The sequence below is a fragment of the Schistocerca americana genome, chromosome X (genome assembly GCF_021461395.2).
Source record: "Schistocerca americana isolate TAMUIC-IGC-003095 chromosome X, iqSchAmer2.1, whole genome shotgun sequence".
NCBI lineage: Eukaryota > Metazoa > Arthropoda > Insecta > Orthoptera > Acrididae > Schistocerca > Schistocerca americana.
In genome coordinates, this window is record NC_060130.1 from 267588330 (window position 1) to 267611380 (window position 23051).

Consider the following 23051-nt stretch of genomic DNA (forward strand, 5'->3'; position numbering starts at 1 on the left):
AGGAATCTGTTCTTATATATAAATATATATTTGCAGATAAGATGCCACACGTAGCACTTTTTTTCAAATTAAAGTGATTCTGTGTAGTGGTCAAAAACAATTGTTTTTAACAAATAGTTAATCTGAGTTTAAATGAAACTAAGCATGGTATATCTTATCGTGGTTTTTTTCAGATTTCGTTTTTGATTTCCATTTATTTACATTAAAGCATCTGAACTTAGTGTAGTCATCACACTGAATTTTGTATCAATATGATGAAAGAGTTACAAAATTAGCTAAATCATGCACACTATTAGGAAAAAAGCAATAGCTGATATATTTTAGTGAAATTGTATTTCCAATATATAGGTAAATTTATTTTGCCTCTAATTTATTGTGTGGGATACTAATAATAACACTGGGATTCTGTTATCTTAATAATATACATTTTTAGATTGATATGAAGCTCATGACTAAATAAATGAAGATACTTATTAATGTAATTGTTGTTCCTAAACTGTTCTTAACATTAGCAAAGAGCTTCAATACTCAAATTTCCATCTTTTGCTGAACACTCTTTGAGTTCATAAACAATTTTATAATGATTTATTTAATAAAGAGATTACTGCTCAATAATAACACTTAAAATCTTCTATTCCAGCAGTGACCGCAATTCAGTAGTAACTGCTTGAACATTATGGGATGAAACGTGATGATTTGTAAAAGATACCGCAGAATAGCCATACTGCAATTCTACATTGATTTTAGAATACAGAGTAGAGCACAAAAATTGAAGAGCTTGTTTTCGAGCTCATGTATCTCCATCTCAGACCAATGTCACATTTTTGTAACAAAAACTTCGCTATGTGTATTTTTTCTTTCATTTTACTTGCTATTTCATTTTGGAAATAGCATTTTCTGTTTAAAACTGTGTTAGAGAATGAGTGTCATTTAGAAAGTGATCTATCCCACGCTGGTTTCCAAACACATTGATGGACGTCGCCAAATAGTAAAATTGCAGCTACGACGTTGCCAAACTCTTATTCATTGGCTTATATTCATAAATGTAAGGGCCAACAGAATAATTTTTACCAATTACGCTATCACAATACTGAAAACTGCAAGAAAAAAATGAAAGATAGTCAGTGGCAGCAGTTTTCAGTGGCAGATTTTGTGCAAACGTGCTGTAGGAGTAAAAGTGTGTGGTGTTACATTTTGCAGCATGCTTACAACCTTTGGCAAAGTGAGTAATGTGGATAGTTTTAAAGTAAATTAGGGGTTGACTGACAGACATTATGCCAAGCCTTATATGATAAGGTGTTGTCTTTTCAGTCCAAGAGAACGTAATTACAAAGGGAATAACCGTTGAATCTTTGTATCAAGTTTTCTATTTCTTTTCGTCACTTTCAGCCTAAAACTTTTTTTTCTACCCAGCAAATTCAACAGTGTTCGACATGTTTGTTTTTTAAGTTAAACTGATAAACATTGTACACGTTTTAATAACAATAAACAGACAAATCCTGTTGCTTTGCTTCAGAGTGGAGTGATTTAACTCGAAAACCCAAAATGTATCTTCTAAAACACACCATAAGATCCATGACTTTTCTTTCCATTATTTCCACATTTAGAGCATAGAAGCAGAGCCATGAACCAAACAACAGGCTCCATGGTTCAATATTAAACACGCAAATTAAAATTCGTTTGCAGTAAATTTTCATTTCTCGGAGATACATCATTTTGTAAATATGCTCTTCAATTTTTCATGATTTCTGGTACTAATTAATACTATTATTACAGAAGTTACATATCCTTTCACACATTTTAATTACTTGACATTTCCTCTGTGTTGCTATATTACTACGCCACCTCATTTTATAAGCAGAAGTGATAGAAATTCTTTTAAATGTTTGGCAGTTGGCTTACCGGGACATGGCCACAGGTACAGGATTGATGGAGCCTGATGGTGAAGGTCGGCCCCTATTGTCTCTTCAAGATCTGGAAAGTCGTGTAGTTTTTACACGTTGCAAGGTAATATGATAAGTGGAATATTTCACATTTCATTGGTAGTCAAATGCTGCAAACTAGTATTAGTTAGTCAGATGATGTTTAAATGCAATGGTACTTACCCTGAAGCACAGACAAAGTTGCATGCACCTCCATGTGTACACATGCAAGCACATACATAGGCACACCGTCTTACTCACTCAGATTTAATACAAAAAAGTCGAGGATGGCATTTAGTTACAGAATAGAAGAGAACAGGGACTTATTTTTGAACTCAGTTTAGTCAACTAAACACAAATTATTTAGAGTTGCAGCATTATTCTTGCACAGCAAATCTCAAAGTAAATGCTCTGATCCATAGTTATGACTGAATGTGACTGTTTTGCAGCTTCATGCATATTTTGCTATCATTGTTTGGTTTCCATGTGTTCTTCACATATCCATTCATTAATTTGGTACCTACAAATGAATATATGTAATGTAATAACCTTAATTTTAAATTTACTTTTCAAAATGAGAAATTGGAGGAAATGAAGTAATGAAGAAAAGTAATTAGAACTCCAAACCATATATCTCTCACCCTTTGACAAAGTGCCGAAAACCATAGTGTTTCATAGATAAATACACAGACCACCTTGAAAGAGTTATAATTTTGTAGGATGATTGTATATGACACATTAGGGCTGTGACGGACCAGAAATCAAACTTGTCCCAATTTTATAACATTTTAGTACATAAAATAATGAAGCATTATTATTTTAACTTTGTAAACATACTTCTTTGACACATGTTTCCAACTTCGCCATAGCGTTTGTAACGTGGGAAAAATTTTTCAGTTATCATAAACTCCCAGTTATGACTCTGCTTTCGAATTAAGTTCGTATGCACAGAGGATTGCAATATTGGACAGGTAATCACGATCAGGTTTTGAAGCAATCCAGAAATACAGAATTAGATTTACTATGGTTTCACTAAATGACTATACATTGACGTTGGAACTTGTTAGTTGAGGAAGATCACGTATTCGCATTTGCGAATGTGGACAACCATCAGCTCTGTAATGTAATGTCGACAATGAAACTTTGTGTCGGACAGGAATCGAACCCCGTTTTCCCGTTCACCACGTATGGTCACCTTACGATTAGGCTATCCGAGCACACCCTACGACCAGACCCAAACTTACAATTTTCATGTCGTCAACCATATGTCTACAACCTGCACACCTACGTCCATTATATATACACTCCTGGAAATGGAAAAAAGAACACATTGACACCGGTGTGTCAGACCCACCATACTTGCTCCGGACACTGCGAGAGGGCTGTACAAGCAATGATCACACGCACGGCACAGCGGACACACCAGGAACCGCGGTGTTGGCCGTCGAATGGCGCTAGCTGCGCAGCATTTGTGCACCGCCGCCGTCAGTGTCAGCCAGTTTGCCGTGGCATACGGAGCTCCATCGCAGTCTTTAACACTGGTAGCATGCCGCGACAGCGTGGACGTGAACCGTATGTGCAGTTGACGGACTTTGAGCGAGGGCGTATAGTGGGCATGCGGGAGGCCGGGTGGACGTACCGCCGAATTGCTCAACACGTGGGGCGTGAGGTCTCCACAGTACATCGATGTTGTCGCCAGTGGTCGGCGGAAGGTGCACGTGCCCGTCGACCTGGGACCGGACCGCAGCGACGCACGGATGCACGCCAAGACCGTAGGATCCTACGCAGTGCCGTAGGGAACCGCGCCGCCACTTCCCAGCAAATTAGGGACACTGTTGCTCCTGGGGTATCGGCGAGGACTATTCGCAACCGTCTCCATGAAGCTGGGCTACGGTCCCGCACACCGTTAGGCCGTCTTCCGCTCACGCCCCAACATCGTGCAGCCCGCCTCCAGTGGTGTCGCGACAGGCGTGAATGGAGGGACGAATGGAGACGTGTCGTCTTCAGCGATGAGAGTCGCTTCTGCCTTGGTGCCAATGATGGTCGTATGCGTGTTTGGCGCCGTGCAGGTGAGCGCCACAATCAGGACTGCATACGACCGAGGCACACAGGGCCAACACCCGGCATCATGGTGTGGGGAGCGATCTCCTACACTGGCCGTACACCACTGGTGATCGTCGAGGGGACACTGAATAGTGCACGGTACATCCAAACCGTCATCGAACCCATCGTTCTACCATTCCTAGACCGGCAAGGGAACTTGCTGTTCCAACAGGACAATGCACGTCCGCATGTATCCCGTGCCACCCAACGTGCTCTAGAAGGTGTAAGTCAACTACCCTGGCCAGCAAGATTTCCGGATCCGTCCCCCATTGAGCATGTTTGGGACTGGATGAAGCGTCGTCTCACGCGGTCTGCACGTCCAGCACGAACGCTGGTCCAACTGAGGCGCCAGGTGGAAATGGCATGTCAAGCCGTTCCACAGGACTACATCCAGCATCTCTAGGATCGTCTCCATGGGAGAATAGCAGCCTGCATTGCTGCGAAAGGTGGATATACACTGTACTAGTGCCGACATTGTGCATGCTCTGTTGCCTGTGTCTATGTGCCTGTGGTTCTGTCAGTGTGATCATGTGATGTATCTGACCCCAGGAATGTGTCAATAAAGTTTCCCCTTCCTGGGACAATGAATTCACGGTGTTCTTATTTCAATTTCCAGGAGTGTATTTCTGTACGGGGGAGACATTTCACCTGAAAGTCGCTTGCCCGGAATCAATAGATAAATACGATACTGCAATGCATGTGTTGTTCAGAAGTACTGTGCAACATTCCATCGGACATGTATAGCGGCTGCTGAGCGCTCCACTACTGTTGAGAGAAGGCTGAGTAGACGGACTTGTATCTCGCACACATCCGGTAAAATTGTCGTGTTTCCTGCTTTCACAGCGAATAAGAAAATTGTCGTGTCGGTTTGCGCGCACCATGAGTGAGAGCAAACGCCACGGAAATGCACCCAAGTCGGTGGTGTGCCCGTCGGGGACGATTCCCACAGTCAGCCGATAAACCAGCTGACGAGTCGATCGACGATCGGCCAGAAAGACGAAACTCGGAATACGAACTGGGGACCACCGCTGAGGATGGCGCAGGCGACGAGTGTGACGCTTTCCGCCACAACCTCTTCGAACACGTGGAACCTCTACAGGCGCCAAGTGATTCTAATGGCACAGGGAAGAACAACCACGACCCAAGAACACCATCTCCACTTTTCTAGATCGAATACCAGGGTGAAGACTGGTTGGACTTCTTTGAGGAAACTGCGACGAGCGAGATCAGCGCTACGTGTGTAAACAACGACCCAACGAGGCACTCAAGCATGTCCTCGACAGGTACACCGTCTCTGCACCACAAAGTAACAGCAGCAGCAGAAGAAGATAGCGACTATAACTGAGACACTCCTCAGAGGGCTGCCGTGGCTGTGCAGCATGGACAAAGTCCGCAAAGTTTCGGGGATGTGGCTATTAGGCTGCATAATAAGACGAAAAAGAAGAAACCACCGCTGTTTTTCTTGGCCGTGGACACAGCTGAGAGCCAGAGGTAGAGGAAGGAAGTCTTCGAGATCACCAAGCCTCTCTCCGCGGAACTCGACTCCAAGCCCCAGTGCTTCAGGTTCAAAATGGTTCAAATGGCTCTCAGCGCTATGGGACTTAACATCTGAGGCCATCAGTCCCCTAGAACTTAGAACTACTTAAACCTAACTAACCTAAGGACATCATACACATCCATGTCCGAGGCAGGATTCGAACCTGCGACAGTAGCGGTCGCGCGGTTACAGACCGAAGCGCCTAGAACCGCTCGGGCACAACAGCCGGCGTGCTTCAGGTGCCAAGAAGAAGACCATGTGGCAAAATATACTGAGGCGACAAAAGTCATGGATTAGAGATATGAACATACATAAATGGCAGTAGTATCACGTATACAAGGTCTGATAGGGCAGTGCATTAGTGGAGCTGTCATTTGTAATCAGGTGATTCATGTGAAAAGGTTTCCGACGTGATTATGGCCGCACGCCGGCAATTAAGAGACTTTGAACGCGGTATGGTAGTAGCAACTAGAGGCATGGGACATTCCATTTCGGAAATCGTTAAGCAATTCAATATTCGGAGACCCACCACAATGTAGTGAGTGAGAATGCCACATCTGAGGCATTACCACTCACCATGGACGCGACATTGCCTACAGCGCCTCTCCTGGGCTCGTGACAATATCTGTTGGATCCTAGACGACTGGAAAACCGTGACCTAGTCAGATGAGTCCCAGCTTAAGCTGGTAAGAGGTAGTGGTACGGTTAGGGTGTGGCGCAGACCGCACGAAGTAATGGAATCGAGTTTTCAACAAGGCACTGCGCAAGCTGGTGGTGACTCCATTGTGGTATGGTCTGTGTTTGCAGGGAATGGACTGAGTCTTCTGGTCCAATTGAAACAATCATTGACTGGGAATGGATATGTTCGGCTACTTGGAGATCATTAGCAGGCATTCATGGATGGAATTTCTATGGATGACGATATGGCCATGTCACTGGGCCACAATTGTTCGCGACTGGTTTGAAGAACATTCTGGACAATTCGAGCGAATGACTTGGTCACCTAGAACATCGAACATTTATGAGACATAATCGAGAGGTCAGTTCGTGCACAAAATCATGCAACGGCAACGCTTTGATAATTATGGACGGCTGTAGTGGCAACATGGCTCAGTATTTCTGCATGGGACCTCCAACGACTTACTGAGTCTACGGCACGTCAAGTTTCTGCACGAAGCCAGGCTAAAGGAGATCCAAGACGATATTGTGAGGTATCCCATTACTTTCGTCACCTCAGTGTATTGCTGCTGCCACGAAAAATGTGTCAAGTGTGGTGGGAAACACGCCAGTCAAGCTTGCACACTAAATAAGAATGACCGACCGACATGTGCTCGCTGTGGCGCATCGCATGTCGCAAACTGGCACGGTTGCAAGGTATTCTCACGTTGCAACAGCACCGATGACACAGAATTCGGAGCAGGAAAGATTGGCGGTAGCCGTTTAAACGAGGAAGAAGCTTCGCCGAAGAGAAAGAAGACGCGGCAGGAACGCGGATTTACGCTCGGAGGCGAGCAGACACATCCCAGCAGCAGCCTCCCATCCCGCGCAGCCGGTTCCCCCCACCACCAGTGAGAGTTGTGGAGGGGGAAGAGGGGCAGCGGGGCAACGCACTTCAGAGCGAAAGCAGTCAGCGCCAGTGCGGCGCAGGAGCAAGTCGCATGTTAAGTAGCAGCTGGCGCAACAACGAGTATGAGAGGACTACCAGCGTGTCAACATCGACGCTGCCCTAGAGGAAGCGGATTCGCGTTACAGGATGGCGCTCCACCCCGATATCGAGGCCGTCTGCCTCCTGCTACGGGAACCTTACCATCGACAGCCACAGGTTTGGTAGCGAGCGGCGCAGGCACACGTGCACGGCGAAGGCCTCGCCGACGGAAGGTCGATCACCACACCTTCAGAGGCCACAAAACACTTCGGCAGGACTATCGCATGGATCGCCCTGAGATGGCAAGGAAGAAGAAAATGGTGGTCATCCGCGCCTCACAGACAATGAAGACCAACAGAGACGACAGCATCAAATCTAGCCAAGAAGTACAAAGCATCGATTTTGTCAACGGACACGGCAACGTGATGAACAGTGAAATACCGGACCTCACGGAACCAGAGGTGACGCAGCGTGACAGTTACAAATAAAACTGGCTGTACTCCAGCAAACAGAAGAACAACAACAAGCGGTACACACAACTAACACTACCTCTGACCTTCCCTCCCATCACATTAGCAGACAAGTAAGGTTGAAAACCCAGCTGTTTTGGTCGGATTTCAGAGGTTTTCCTTGGCTATAAGGTGAATACCGGAACTCTTCCCATTAACTCTCCAAATTAAATTTCCAGTTGAGGAATTTAAGTACCTCCGTCCCCATAACCTTGCGACAAATACTGAACCGATAAACAAAATATATAACCTTGTAAATTCCCACGGCTGAGAAGGGTAGCCAGCATGTCCTTAAACAGCCCGCTTCTCCCCCTCAGGAAGGAGACAAAAACCCTCGAAGAGTAGTCTCACCTAGCACGTGATGAAGATAACGAGTTACGGTATCGAAATATCCTGCAAGAACGACGCTGAGATCCGTTAGAATACCGGACACCTCAAAGATGTCAACAGATCGATCGGAAAGCCTGAAGAATTACAACACATTTTCAGTTTAGTATAAGCGAAGTGGTGCTTTTTCCTGAAAGGAAACTTGTGCGTTGGAAAATGAGAAAGATCTGGAAGGCGGTATGTAACACTTTACATGCGAGCGAGAGGCGAGTTATAGATCGGAAGCTTCCACGATGATTAGGTGGCTTTTCCAGTGATGGTTGACGAGCAGTAATTGTATTCCCAGAGACCGGGTCGGCTGCGAATAGCTACATACATATTTTCAACGCGTGTTCCGTTTCTCAAGTGAGACCCTTGGTATAGTCGCGCCTAAAGCCCCTGTCTTGAGCTCCATTTTTCTGTATCGACAAATCTGTCGAAGAAAATCGGTGCAGGAGTCAGCTGCTGTGTTAATCAGTAGAACTTAGAACTTTTTCCAGATTGCTTTTCGGAAGTTATCTGTGCGTAGAAGTGGTATTCTCTATGAACAAACAGCGTGCACTACATGGCACATGATTGGCCAGAGTTGGGTACTTGATACTGGACGGTAAACATCGTTTAGTCAGTAGTGTGTTACACATTACTTGACAAAAAGAAGGTCCGAGTTGTATCTCTTTCCCGATCTTTCACTATCGAGGGACTCAGCGAGATTATTGACATATATCAGCTCTAAGTTGTTCGTATCACCCTAATGTTATTGTGTTCAGTCTAGCCCCATAGATTGCTGTGGTTGTTGAAGTCTCCAATGATAAGATTAACTTTGACGTTGTTACATTTTCTACGTTGCCTCTAGAGAAATCTGCATTCAATGATTTTCATATTAAGGAGACAGTAATGCGACGTAGTTCTACAGTCAGCACTATCTGAAGGTTTTGTGTAGCTAATACTGCACTGCCGTATTGTCTGTGTAACCTTGTACCACAACTCTCCTTCGATGTTTTCTGTATCCCATCTCTATGGGTGACATGTTGGTAGGGGACACCGGAGCTGTATTTGTGGCATAGGTTTTGTGATAGGTCTTGTTTGTATGCAGACCGACCCTCGATGTTAATAGAGATGATTGTCATTTTTGCTCATGAGAACGTCCTCCAGCTAATCACAAGACTGAATTAGTATGATTCTTCTGAAATGAATGATTTAACTGGCGTACGTTATTGGCGAGAGAACGCTTGAATGTGTTGCAATCTCAAGGTAGGGCCATTCTTTGGGGAGGTTCCTTTCATGTCGCTTTAATGCAAGTCAGGGAGCAGCAGTACTTTTCTCCAGAACAGCGTTTTTCCTTCTAATATAGTAGGTTGCATTTATCTAGTTTAGGCACAAATACATTATCTGTTCAAATGGCTCTGAGCACTATGGGACTTAACATCTTAGGTCATCAGTCCCCTACAACTTAGAACTACTTAAACCTAACTAACCTAAGGACATCACACACATCCGTGCCCGAGGCAGGATTCGAACCTGTGACCGTAGCAGTCCCGCGGTTCCGGACTGCAGCGCCTAGAACCGCACGGCCACCGCGGCCGGCTGCACTATCTGAATAAAAAGTATTTGGCCACCTTTTTGTGGACATTAACATGAGATGTGTCCATCCTTCGAGTTTATGACGGCTAGAAATCTGATGGGAACACTTTCAATTTAATGTCTGAATGTCTGTGGAAGAATGGCTGCCCATTCTTCCTCAAGATCCGCAACCAGATGAGTTAGTGGTGTTGGACGCTGGGGTCTGCAGTGAAGTTGAAGTTCCAGCTCATCCCAAAAGTGTTTCATCGAGTTCAGATCAGGACTGTGGACAGACCAGTGGATTTCAGAAACGTTACTGTCCACAAACCATTGTCTCACAGCTGCTTCTTCATGACGGGGTACATTGTCATACGCCTAAAAACAATTTTCGTCTCCGAACTGCTCCCCTACTGTACATAGCAGACAATGCAATAAAAACTGTTCATATCCTTTTGCATTTAGCTTTTTCATGAGCGCAATAAGAAGGCCTCACCGTAACCACGAAAAGCACCCCTATACCATAATACCACCTTCTGCATTCTTCAAAATGGTTCAAATGGCTCTGAGCACTATGGGACTTATCTTCTAGGCTCATCAGTTCCCTAGAACTTAGAACTACTTAAACCTAACTGCCCGAGGCAGGATTCGAACCTGCGACCGTAGCGGTCGCGCGGTTCCAGACTGTAGCGCCTAGAACCGCTCGGTTACTGCGTCCGGCTGCATTCTTCACTTTTGCCACTACACATAATGGCAGGTAACTTTCTTCAGGCATTGGCCAAACTCAAGCCCTTCCATCGGACTGCCACAGTGTACTGCGTGATTCCTCACTCCAGATCCCTCATTTCTTGCCATCACTGTCTAGTGGCATTGCTCTTTTCATCAAGCGCCGTTTAGAATCGACTTACAGAAATGTGTGGCTGTGAAGAACTCCCTACGAATAGTCATATTGGACTGCTGGTAGCACTTTGGAACTCACAAGCGATTCCTTCCATTGATTTCATGCGATTTTGCACAACCAGATCCCTCCGAATTGCTCGACAGTTCCTGTCCGCCAGTACATGGGGGTCTGCCTGCTCTTAGTTTAGCTGTAGTTGTCTCTCTGTGTTTCCACTTCACAATCACATCACCAACAATCGACTTGGACAGCATTAGAAGGGTTCGGATGGCCCTCATGGATTTGTTACTCTGGTGATATCCAATGACTAACCGATGATCAAAGTCAATGAGCTCTCCTGATGGACCCATTCCGCTGTTACTGCCTCTCTACATCCCACACAAGCTGCTGAGCGAACATACTGGGATCCTGTACCCAGACTGTGGAGGAGGTTAAATCGGTAGTTTGTTCCTCCAGTCGTCAGATGAGAGTTTGGTGCAGTTACAGATGATTGTCAGTGCTGTTCTCTTCCGTAAAGTCTTGAGGGCAGTGCTGACCTGCGACTATGCTTCATGAATAGGAAGTCAGGCCAGCGTGTGCTGCTGTGTCGATGCTTCTTGTGCTACAGGGCCCGAATGTGCCTGTTGAACGAACTTTCCTTCTCGCTGGAGAAAGACTGGACATCTCATGGAAGCATTCTCGAAGACTAGTAACGCCCGCCAGTTGATGGACCAATTCCGTCGGATAGTCTGGATGGAGGTGGCGAGCCAACCTCATAGCTTGGTTCTGGGCACTTTGAAGACGTCCTATGTGTTGGTCTGCAGCATTTCCCAGATGACCGCCACGTACTCGAAGAGTGGCCATACAAACTATCTATAGATGGTCAGACTGACGTCAGGAGGCAGGGCTGACTGTGGATTCAGGACTGGGCAACCTGACGGAAATGCCCATTGCCCAGCAGTGTACGTCTTCAGTGTGGAGGCTCTATGTGACTCGCGTGTCGAACGTGATGCCCAAGTATTTCACACTCTTCGACGATGAGACCTGCGTTCCTCTGTTCTTTTGAGGTGGGAGTGCATTAGGTCTGGTCGCCGAGCGAGGATGGTGGTTTCCGTCTTCTCTAGGCTGTAGGCAAGACATTCATGGCGGCCCAGGCAACAAACTCATCGAGATCACACTGAAGTTGTCGCTGCATGGGCTGCTGCTAGTACTGAGGTGTACAGTGTCATCCTCACACAACGTCCGCGGAGTATCCTGCGTCTTCGTCATATTAGTGAAGATTGTAATGTACAACATGGGACCTAGAATGGAACCTTACAAGAATCTGTCACGGCTACAGCAGCGAGACAATTCACCCAAACAGGCCTGGAAATGGAGCAAAGAAGGCAGACGTGTGACATGGGATCCCCTACCGCCAACGATCTGAGGAGGAGGCCCTCGTGCCACACAGAATTGGAAGCTCAAGAAACATGAAGGAGAACGACCACTTTCATGGCATTCTCCATCAGCACCATCAGTTGGTCAGCTGTTGAATGGCCGCACCAGAATCCAAATTGTTTATTAGGAGGGAGCCATTTCTTGCATATGTGGGCTCTTCAGATATAATCAATCGGAAACCTTGAAGAGTGAAGGAATGAGTCTAAGTGGGTGATAACTAGTAGGAGATCGAGGATCCTTGTGTGGCTTGCGGATAGCCACTATCTCTATGTGCTTCCAGGCTTCTGGGTACTCCCCCTGTCTCTAGGATGGTATTGAAGATAGCAGCAATCTCGACAGATGCGAGTGGTGACAGGTGCCAAAGCACCTGGTTTGTGATTGGATTGACCCTTCTAGACTTCTTTCATTGAGCCTCCTCAACTAATTGCGGACCTCCTCCCCCCATTATGGAAGAAGTGCGGTCTAGTACGTCACATCTCTCCAGGAGTAATGGAAGCCACTTAGGAATCATAGTGATGTGGGTGGGATCAGCAGGATGATCCACCGGAGTGAAATTGGCGGCGAAGTCGTCAGAAAAAGCGTCGGCCTTTGCAATAGACTCACTAATGACGTCCCTCACCTGCAGTGTTGGTATCCGATGTTTCTTGTGGAGAAAGCGCCCAGCATCTCTCCACATGGAACTATGTTTGACGCGAAGTGCGCCAACTCGGTCGGCGCGCTGTTATTTGTTTCAAACCTTGGACAAAGTCCAGGAGAGTGTTCATTATTTTGGTGAGCGTCATCAGTAGGGCGACGAGGTCATTAGATGAGGAGGCGCCTGCAGTCATAGGTGGGGCTAGAGCAGAAGGATCTGTAGCATCACTGCTAGAATTTCAATTACTGTTGATGTTGATTGTAGTTCCATTGCTGAGCCCACGGAATTGTCGTCGTTGATGCAGTTGCTGTTTGTCTGGAGTGCACGATGAAGTGGAAGTGCCCTATTCCAGAGGAGCTCCTGAAGATGCAGAGGTGAATGGTTGCTGAGCAGGCTGCAAGTGTGTCTGCAGTGGAGCAGTTGTACGGCCAAAGAGGGCTGATGCAAGGGATTCAACATCGAACACGGTGGCCAGGTCCACTACTAAGAACAGTGGGGTCGCAGAGCAAGTTTTTGAAGATCTGAGGCGAGTCACCGTCTGGGTGGAAGAACCAGCTCAACTAGGAAGATCAGGATGTTTTTCAGATCCATGTTGAAAGGTCCCTTAGGACAAGTTTCGACGGGCTTGGTAGGGACTGTTACAAAGGGGTAAAACGTAAGGTTATTCTGGGAACAAAATTCCGCTACCTTGTAGTGATCTTCAGTCGTTCATGGGCAAGTCTTGTGTAAATCTTTCCCAGTTGGCTTGACTTCCAAGACATGCCTGTCGACGACGTCACTCAGTTTATGATATAGTACGAGGTATTAGCCAGAGTACTGCCTCACTAGAATGTGGTGGTTTTATCGGTTTCGGGGCTTATCGCAGTTCTGCTGTCACTTCCTGATATGCTGGTACGTCCTCTTCAGTCACCGCATCTGAAGAATCCTTCGTCTGTAGTGGCTCGACGGTCTTCAGGCGACCAGGTGACGTAATTTTACGGTGCGTTTGGCCCTTAGAGAGCATTACACATCGGTGAGCGTCTGATTGCTGAAGGTAAATTGTCGCGTAGGTGACGCAACTCGCTTGCGTGACGAAGCATCCGCGGCGTTGGCATTACCGGCTTGACTGTTGCCGACTTGGTTAATAAGAACGAGCACAGAAGCAAGATCCTGTAGGGCGCGATCTAAATCAGTGTCTGCAGTGGCTCTAGAGACGACACAGTACTCCTTACCTCCTTTTACACTGGCCGGCCCGCCCTAATAACCCGTGACATCTAATAGTCAGTTTCTCTTACAAAGGGGTTGCCGAATTCGTTTGATCAGATAGAGTAGTATTAAGTTTATGGTGACTGTACACACTAGGTTTCCATTATTTAGATATCTTTATTTATATGTGTGGTGTGTGTTCTTCCGGACAGATCCCGGAGACGTATATATACACGGCGAAATTTAAATTCCGGCATCAGCTACAATCAGGCGTTGAAATAAATTCTATGGCAACAAGTGAAAATTATTGCCTGACCTAGACTCGAACCTGGATTTCCCACATAACGCGAGCGATAGCCTTAATCGCTTAGGCTATCCGAGCACGCTTTACGTCCTAACCAAATTCCCAACTTGTCGCACAAAACATGCGTAGCGTCCCCTGTCCATTACCCTCATTGCTCGCAACCTCACGCTGATTCCTGCAAGAGGTCGGACGAAGAGAGCGTCTGCACTGAATGATCGTTAATTACCGTCAAGGGGCATATATTTATATGTGTGGTGTCTGTTGTTTCGGAAGTGAAGCCTGCTCGGATAGCCGAAGCGCTTAAGGCGACCGCTCGCGTAAAGCGTGAGATTCAGGTTCGAGTCCCTGTCCGGTACAAATTCTTCGTTTGTCAGTATTGAATTTATTTCATTGCCCGACTGCGGCTTTGGTTAATGTAACTTGACTTCTTCCACATTGTAGAAGGCTCTCCATGTTCTAGAGAGGACGAGAAATGAACGAACAAATATTGGATACCGTAGTGAATGACGTGCAGGAATAACTTGCGGGTATAAATAAATCGATGACCATGAAGATTCTATTCTTAAGCTGTACAAAATTTTGAGTTATCATAATTTATGGAAGTGAATAAAAATAAAATTCCATTAATTCATTCTTCTGAAAAGTACGCAGTGACGCTTGCAGTTGACGTGTATAGTATCATGACCCAACAACAGACAGTTAATTCAAACCTAAACTGCGATGGCTACAGCCTACGTAAGTTCTCCTGCGACTCAAATTTTTATTAGACGTTTAAGTGTGACTCAGTACGTAAGCATGTGTTGGGCTGTATATCAAAAGTATTGCGGTTCAATCTTCAGACCGACACTTTCACCCAGTCTCCTAGTCCAAGTTAAGCTGGAGGTCCGCTAATAACTTACTGCGTAAGTCAGTTCAGTGTTCAGAAGGAGACAAAACAGTAAAAGCAAGGTTAGAGTTTAACGTCCCATCGACTAGGTCATTAGTGATGGAGCACAAGCTCGGATCAGGGATATAAATCGGCCGTACCCTTTTAAAGGAAGCATGTAACATTTGCCTGGAGCGATTTAGAGAAGTTATGGGAAACCTAGTTGTGGAAGGCCGGACGGGGATTTGAGCCATCGTCCTCCCGAACGCGAGTCCAGTGTGCTATCAACTGTGCCACCTCTCTCGGTCACAAAACAACAACGGCTTTCAACTTGCATTAGCCCCGTGCCTAGTAAGGCACTGCTGTGTTCAGACCAACCTTCAGGCGGAGGACAGGATTTGTTAAGGACATTTATGTGCAAATTGTACACTGAGCTGACGAGAGTCTTGGGATAACGATATGAACATATAAAGACGGCGGAAGTATCGCGTACACAAGGTAATACGCTATACCTTGATTCATGTCATTCATGTGAAAAGGTTTCCGACATGATTACGGCCGCACGACTGGAATTTTAACAAATTTTGAACGCGGAACAGTAGTTGGAGCTTACATTTCTGAAATCTTTAGGGAATTCAATATTCTAAAAAAAACTAAACTCCTCCCGAACGGGCCATGAAGGCCCAACGGCACCGACAGGCCGCTGTGTCACCCTCAGCCCACAGGCGTCACTGGATGCGGATATGGAGGGGCATGTGGTCAGCACACCGCTCTCCCGGCCGTATGGCAGTTTCCGAGACCGGAGCCGCTACTTCTCAATCAAGTAGCTCCTCAGTTTTGCCACATGAGGGTTGAGTGCACCCCGCTTGCCGACAGCACTCGGCAGACCGGATGGTCACCCATCCACGTGCTAGCTCAGCCTGACAGCGCTTAACTTCGGTGATCTGACGGGAACCGGCCTTACCACTGCGGCAAGGCCGTTGGCGAATTCAGTATTCAGAGATCCACAATTCACAGTGACAGAAGTTTGCCGTGAATACCACATTTCATGCATTACCTCTCACCACGGACAACGCCATAGCCGACGGCTTTCACTTAACGACACAGAGTAGCAGCGCTTGCTTAGAGCTAGCAGTGCTAACAGACAAGCAACACTGCGTGAAATAACCGTCGAAATCAATATGGGACGTACGACAAACGTATCCGCTAGGACAGTGAGGCCATATTTGGCGTTAATGAACTACAGCAGCAGACGACTGATGCGAGTGCCTTTGCTAAAAGCACGACATCGCCTGCAGCGCCTCCCATGGGCTCGTGACTATATCGATTGTAGCCTAGACGACTGGAAAACAGTGACCTGGATACATGGCTCTGAGCACCATGGGACTTAACATCTAAGGTCATCAGTCCCCTAGAACTTAGAACTAATTAAACCTAACTAACCTAAGGACATAAAACACATCCATGCCCAAGGCAGGATTCGAACCTGCGACCGTAGCAGTCGCACGGTTCGGGACTGAAGCGCCTAGAACCGCTCGGCCACCGCGGCCGGCCCTGGATACATGGTTCGAGTTTGGTGCTGACCCCACGAAGCCCTGGATCCAGGTTGGCGACAAGGCACTGTGCAAGCTGGAGGTGGCTCCATAATGGTGTGGGTTGTGTTTACATGGAATGGCCTGTGTCTGAACCGATCATTAACTGTATATGGTTATGGTCGATTACTTGGACACCATTTACAGCCCAAACAATGGTGGAATTTTTTTGGATGACAGTGCACCATGTCACCGGGCCTGTGATTGATTTCAAGAACATTATCGACAATTCGAGTGGTTCATTTGTCCACCCAGATCGCCAGACGTGAATCCCATCGAACATTTATGGGCCATAATCGAGAAGTCAGTTCGTACACAACATCCTGCACCGGAAACACTTTCGCACTTATGGATGGCAGCATGGCTCAGTATTTCTGCAGGGGACTTCCAACGATCTGCTGAGTCTAATGCACGTCGAGCTGCTGCAAAAGAGGTCCGACACAACGTTAGATAGTATCCCATGACTTTTGCCACCCCGGGTTCCCGGGTTCGATTCCCGGCGGGGTCAGGGATTTTCTCTGCCTCGTGATGACTGGGTGTTGTGTGATGTCCTTAGGTTAGTTAGGTTTAAGTAGTTCTAAGTTCTAGGGGACTGATGACCATAGATGTTAAGCCCCATAGTGCTCAGAGCCATTTGAACCATTTGAACTTTTGCCACCTAGATGTACTGTCGTTATGAGCCTCTAAATATACTATCGGCAGTTAATGAAAGTTTCTGACTACGTGCAAGTTTTTGATTCCCTCCAAGTATGGAATGAACTGTGATGTTTGGAAATCTTCGAATGGCTTTCTGACATTAATTAACGACTTATGCTTTTTCATCCACAAGGTAACTAAAATTATATGAAGATCAGGTGGTACGAATCTCGTTTACATTCAGTTCCGTACATTTGTTTTCATGCGCTCATATGACAAGTGATAAAATTCGTAACAGTTAGCAAGTTAGTTAACAAAAAGTACTCCAAATGGCTCTGAGCACTATGGGACTTAACATCTTAGGTCATCAGTCCCCTAGAACTTAGAACTACTTAAACCTAACTAACCTAAGGACATCACACACATCCAAGCCCGAGGCAGGATTCGAACCTGCGACCGTAGCAGCCCTGCGGTTCCGGACTGCAGTGCCTAGAACCGCACGTCCATCGCGGCCGGCAAAAAGTACTCACAGAAGGAGAGTAACACTCTTCTGTTAAGTTACACTCAGTTTTGTAGTGATGATTGGTGTGATATTATCATAGAGCACAAAATGCTCACAGTTTTATATATTGATTGAGAGTGCAGAGATAAAACATTAAATACTTATCCAGTTCAAACTAATTACCTCGGTAACATTGCAATAATTCCCTACACGTGTCAAATAAAGTAATACAAGTTACTCTAAAAGAGTAATTTATTCCGCGTATATATGTAGAAAACAGAATACTTCAAAATGGCGATCATGCTATTCTCAATAAATCATTCTTTCACGCGTTTGTTGCGACATCCGACGAAAACAGACACACTGTTGCTATCAAGAAATTCAAGCTCTGTACACACACACACGCACACACACACACACACACACACACACACACACACACACACACACACGCACACGAATCCAGAGATGGGTCCTGGGAGATAGGACGAGTCAAAGTTTTCCCTAACCACAAATGTAATTTTCGGTCCCCCCACTTTTAACAAACCACTGGTACCTAAGATTTAAATAATAATAACGATGCGTGGTGCATCTTTTTAGATGCATTCAAAAATTGCATGTGTCATGCAATAGATTTAAGAACTGTAACTGCTGCAGACTTCCACAGATTAGGAAATGTTGTAACTTACACGATAAGAAATTAAGAGTGCACTCACTATTGTTTCACTTAGTACTGCAATTTTGAACAAGGGTCTTCAGACTATACTTATGCGAGCGCCTTTCCCCTTGTGTCTTGCTTTGCACAACTTCTTGTCGTTCCTCAGTTCCAGCTGCAGATTTACGAAGCGTATCGGATTTGTTATCGGCAGCAGGTACGGGCCCCTTTCCCCGAATGGAATGTCTCTGCAGCCAGTCAGGAGAACAGCTGGAAACTAAACGGCCTAGTCACATTATTGTGACCACCGCCTGTGTTCAATGTCAACGAACAATAACCACTCACAGACGAGAGATGGCAACACTAGCAGTGGAGAGTATATAAAGCATGTTGCAAAGGGGGGGGGGGGGGGGGGGGGACGGCAAACGGTGTACGTTGCCGGCGATTTATCTGACGTCCAAATAGACATGATCATTCGGTTTTTGGGTCTAAGGTGGAACTATTTCCGAAACGGCTAACCCTCTGAACTGTTTGCGTGCCGCCGTAGTTAAGGGATACCGTGCTCCGAAAAATGACGCAATCCATGACCGGCACCGAGGCAACTGTGGCGTAGGCACCATGGGGCATAGATCACAGAAATGAACGGCGGCTGGGAGATGAGTACATACGAATAGACGTGCAAGTGTTGAACAACTGACCGACCACATCAACCAAGGGGCTATCAACATCATCTCTTCAGCGAATATTACTGCTTATGGGCCTCTGCAGCTGGCACCTCGCTCATTCACCTATGCTGACTGCTGTCCATCGGCGACGAAAGCTGGAATTTGCAAGCAGCTGGACATCCACTGGGTGGTGGCAGGTGGCCTCTGCTGGTGAATCACGTTTTGCGGTCCATCGGTCAGATGGCCGTCAGCGAGTACGGTGTTAAACATCCGAAAGGAAAGGAGGAGGGAACGTTATAGTCTGAGGAATGTTTTCGTGGCATTCGCTGGGTGGAAGGCACAGTGGATCAATACAAGTACGAATCTGCCCTTCTCAACCGAGAAGACACCACATCCCTATCGGTAACTCCCAGAATCTCACTGACTCTCTTCCTGCAAGATTCAAAGCTGTGAGCGCGCGCTGCAACAGGTGGTTATTCAGGCTTTCCACATATGGTCGTGTTAATGTGACTGGACAGACATCTAGCGTTTAACATAGCTTGTAATTTTCCAGATTACAGTGCCACTTTCACGACTTGATTTTCATGCTAAGAGGGGACTTCAGAAAGAAAGTTACAAGTGTCGTCCCACGCTAAGACCATTGCGCAACGAGAACGGCGCACTGTGAGAAGACTGTACATGATCTGGGTTTCGTGCATGGACAGCTCTGCTGTGTTGCAGGTAAGAGGTGAATCACAGTGTGGAAGTAAAATGACGTGGAAAGTAGAAACGTAGTCCAAAGTTGAAGTACGCGGGACAAAACACCTAAATTGAACACAGGTTCACCGTGAAATTCTGGCGGTATATGGGCCAAATGCAGTGCCACGTCCGGCATTTGTGAAATGGTGTCATCAATTTGACTAAGGCCGCACAGATGTGGGTGATGCTGATCGGGAAGTAAATCCACTAAATGGACCACACAGGACAATGTCCAAGCAATCGAGGAAAAACATCAGGAGGAAAGAGATTTTCCAACGATGAGGACGTTTACACAGCAGTCCTCTAATGGCTGTGTGCCCAGTGAGTGGATTTGTGTTGTCGAGGAATCGAACGACTAGTAGAGCGTTCCTACCACTCTTTACAAAGTCTTGGTTACTATGTTGGAAAACAGTGTCACGTGACAGTGTCATTTTGCAGTATAGCGAAGAAGTCGATAAAAGTACTTGACGTACCATAATAATGGGTAACTTACTTTTTGAAGCCCCTTGAATTTTATTTTCTGAAGGTTACCTGAGAAACTAAGAAAACGGCTAACATGTTAAATTTCTAGCAAAATATTCTTTCGGTGGCAGGAGGTTTCACGATCACCGTGAACCGATACGACCTCACTCCCCCCCACCCCTTCCTTCATCTCACTGTGATTCCCCCTGATCTAGGCAAATGCCGGAATGCTTCCTTTGCGAGGGCACGGCCGATTTCTTCACCCATCCTTAAATAAAACAATCCCAGCTTGTGCTCTGTCTCTGCTGAACTCGTTCTCGACGAGATGCTAAACCCTAATCTTCCTTCCTTTCTGATCTCTCTGAGGAGCAGTCGAACAATGTTAATCGATAGTGGAAGGAGGGTAGTGGCGTCAGAAAGTTAAAACAATTTTAACTTTTGGTGACATGGCAAAAAGTGCCTATAGTCGCGTGGCAGAACTGGAATATGGGTGTTTTCCAGATGAAACATTGGTGACACTACTCGACTGACGTCACTTGAATTTTGTGTAGAAACACGACTTAAAGCACGAGGGCAAGCCGACAATGTCTCAGTCTGTCATTGAAAAGCACTTTTTCTTTTTAGTTCAAGGAATGTGATTATTTTACGATGTACGAGGTGTGTGAGACAAGTAATCTGCGAGCGATCTGCCAACGCTGTGTTGTTCTACTTGTGTAGACCGGTGTGTTCATCCCTTCCAGAGGCTCAGTCCGGGTTTCAGCTCCGTACAGTCAACATGTGATTTTTGAGAGCGCCATCAACGAAGTTGTGTTTTTGTTGTGTGTTACGAAAATGCAACAGCGGAATTTAGAGTAATGTTATGGAATCAAGTTTTGTGTTAAACTTGGGGAATCCACGAATGTGATCTTGGAAAAGTTGAAGCAGGTCTGTGGGGAACATTTCTTATCAAGAACTAAAATTTTTCGTTGGCTCACATCATTTTTGGAAGGTCGAGAACACGTTAAAGGTGAATCTCACTCAGAGGGACTTGTAACTACAAAAACGGACTAAAACGTCGAACGCTTGCATCTTCTTGTGAGATTGTTCCTCCAGGACAAACTGTCAAGTGTCTTACAATGATATCATTGAAAGGCTCAGGAAAAGGGTGAATCGCGTGAGACCAGACATTCCAGACAAGTGGGTACTGCGTCATGACAACGCTCCATGTCGCAAGACCACTTCCACCACGGAATTTTTTACCTCAAAAGGCATTCCTGTTGTTCTAGAGTCCCCCTGTTCACCTGATCTGAGTCCTTATGACTTTCTCTTTTCCCGAAATTGTAAACGTCTTAAGAAAGGACGTCGTTTTGGGACTCTTAGAGAACATTCAAAAGATTATGTCGACATGTTAAAGGCCCTACAAGTTGAAGCCTTTCAGTACTGCTGCCAAGACTGGGAACGACGACTCCGCCGGTGTATAGCTGCTGAAGGAAAGCACTTTGAAGGGGACAATATGGTCGTTTGCACAATTAAAAATTTTTGTAGATAAAAAATTAGTCATTACTTCTCTCGTACTCCTCATAGTCCCCTGTAAGGTAAGCACTTTGTCTACGGCTTTTCCCGTGAGTACTTTCTGTTCCTAGAATCTTTCTTTCTTTCTTTTACTACTGCCTTTATCACGCACTCTGCTCAGGGTCGGCAGGGTTAAGTACGGATCTGGCATGGTTAATTTTAAGGGGTGGCCGGAAGCCCTTCCTGCCGCCAGCCCATACCCCCTGGGACGGACTTGTGTCTCCCAGCTGTCTGCGTCTAGTGTAAATCGTGAAATAATGTGAATGTGTTCCCAATGTCTGCGAGTCGTGTAACTGAGGCGGGACGTGGGGACCAGCCCGGTATTCATCTAGTAGGATGTGGAAAACCGCCTAAACACCACATCCAGGCCGGTCGGCACACCGGCCGTCGTCGTTAATCCGCCGGGCGGATTCCATCCGGGGCCGGCGAGCGTACCCGAGTCCAGGAAGCAGCGCGTTAGCGCTCTCGGCTATCCTGGCGGTTCTACTTTCCCTTCCTAGAATATGATTCTGAATAACAGTTGGTTGAGATAGGTGTCGCTGAAACAGCCGGTTGTTCGGCCCGCAGCCGTTCGCGCTGAACTCTCCGGGCAGGCAATGGATCTTCGGCGGCGACCTGACACGGGTGGAGGGCCGGTCTACGCGGCCCTTCTGGGCGCTGCTGTTCTCAGACCTGCTGCTGCTTGCCACCGTCTCCAGAGACCGCGTCCTCTTCGTCACTGAGGAGCCCGTCCCGCTCCTCTCCGTCTCGCAGGCGTGCTTCAATATCAGGAAAAAAGGTACCTATCACCATTTGTCTACACACTGCTATACTGAACCTGCCTACATAGCATCTGCAGATACAGAGTAAGTTTTTGACAATGTTGACAGTATGAGGATTCATCTGAGCTTTTGACATTCTTCTGTGGCTGTCAGAATGATTCGCATCGGTAGGACTGGCCTATAGTCAGATAGCTTCCCGCGGACTAATATCCATATTTATTACAAAAATGGATGTACACTACTGTCCATTAAGAAGAAATGCAGATGATAAACGGGTATTCATTGCGCAAATATATTATACTAGAAGTGATATGTGATTACATTTTCACGCAATTTGGGTGCATAGATCCTGAGAAATCGATACCCCGAACAACCACCTCTGGCCGTAATAACGGCCTTGATACGCCTGGGCATTGAGTCAAACAGAGCTTGGATGGCTTGTACAGGTACAGCTGCTCATGCAGCTTCAACACGATACCACAGTTCATCAAGAGTAGTGACTGGCGTATTGTGACGAGCCAGTTGTTTGGCCACCATTGACCAGACGT

The 23051-nt window shown here is 46.2% G+C and overlaps 1 protein-coding gene across 1 annotated transcript in view; it reads left to right on the plus strand.

The window, feature by feature from the left end:
• The window catches only part of LOC124555588, a 1059882-nt gene that overhangs the window by 677538 nt on the left and 359293 nt on the right, over positions 1-23051 (plus strand). Inside the window, exons 12-13 of the mRNA XM_047129551.1 lie at positions 1894-2007; positions 22310-22520. Of these exons, the coding sequence (XP_046985507.1) occupies positions 1894-2007; positions 22310-22520 (325 nt within the window). The remainder of the gene's footprint in view (positions 1-1893; positions 2008-22309; positions 22521-23051) is intronic.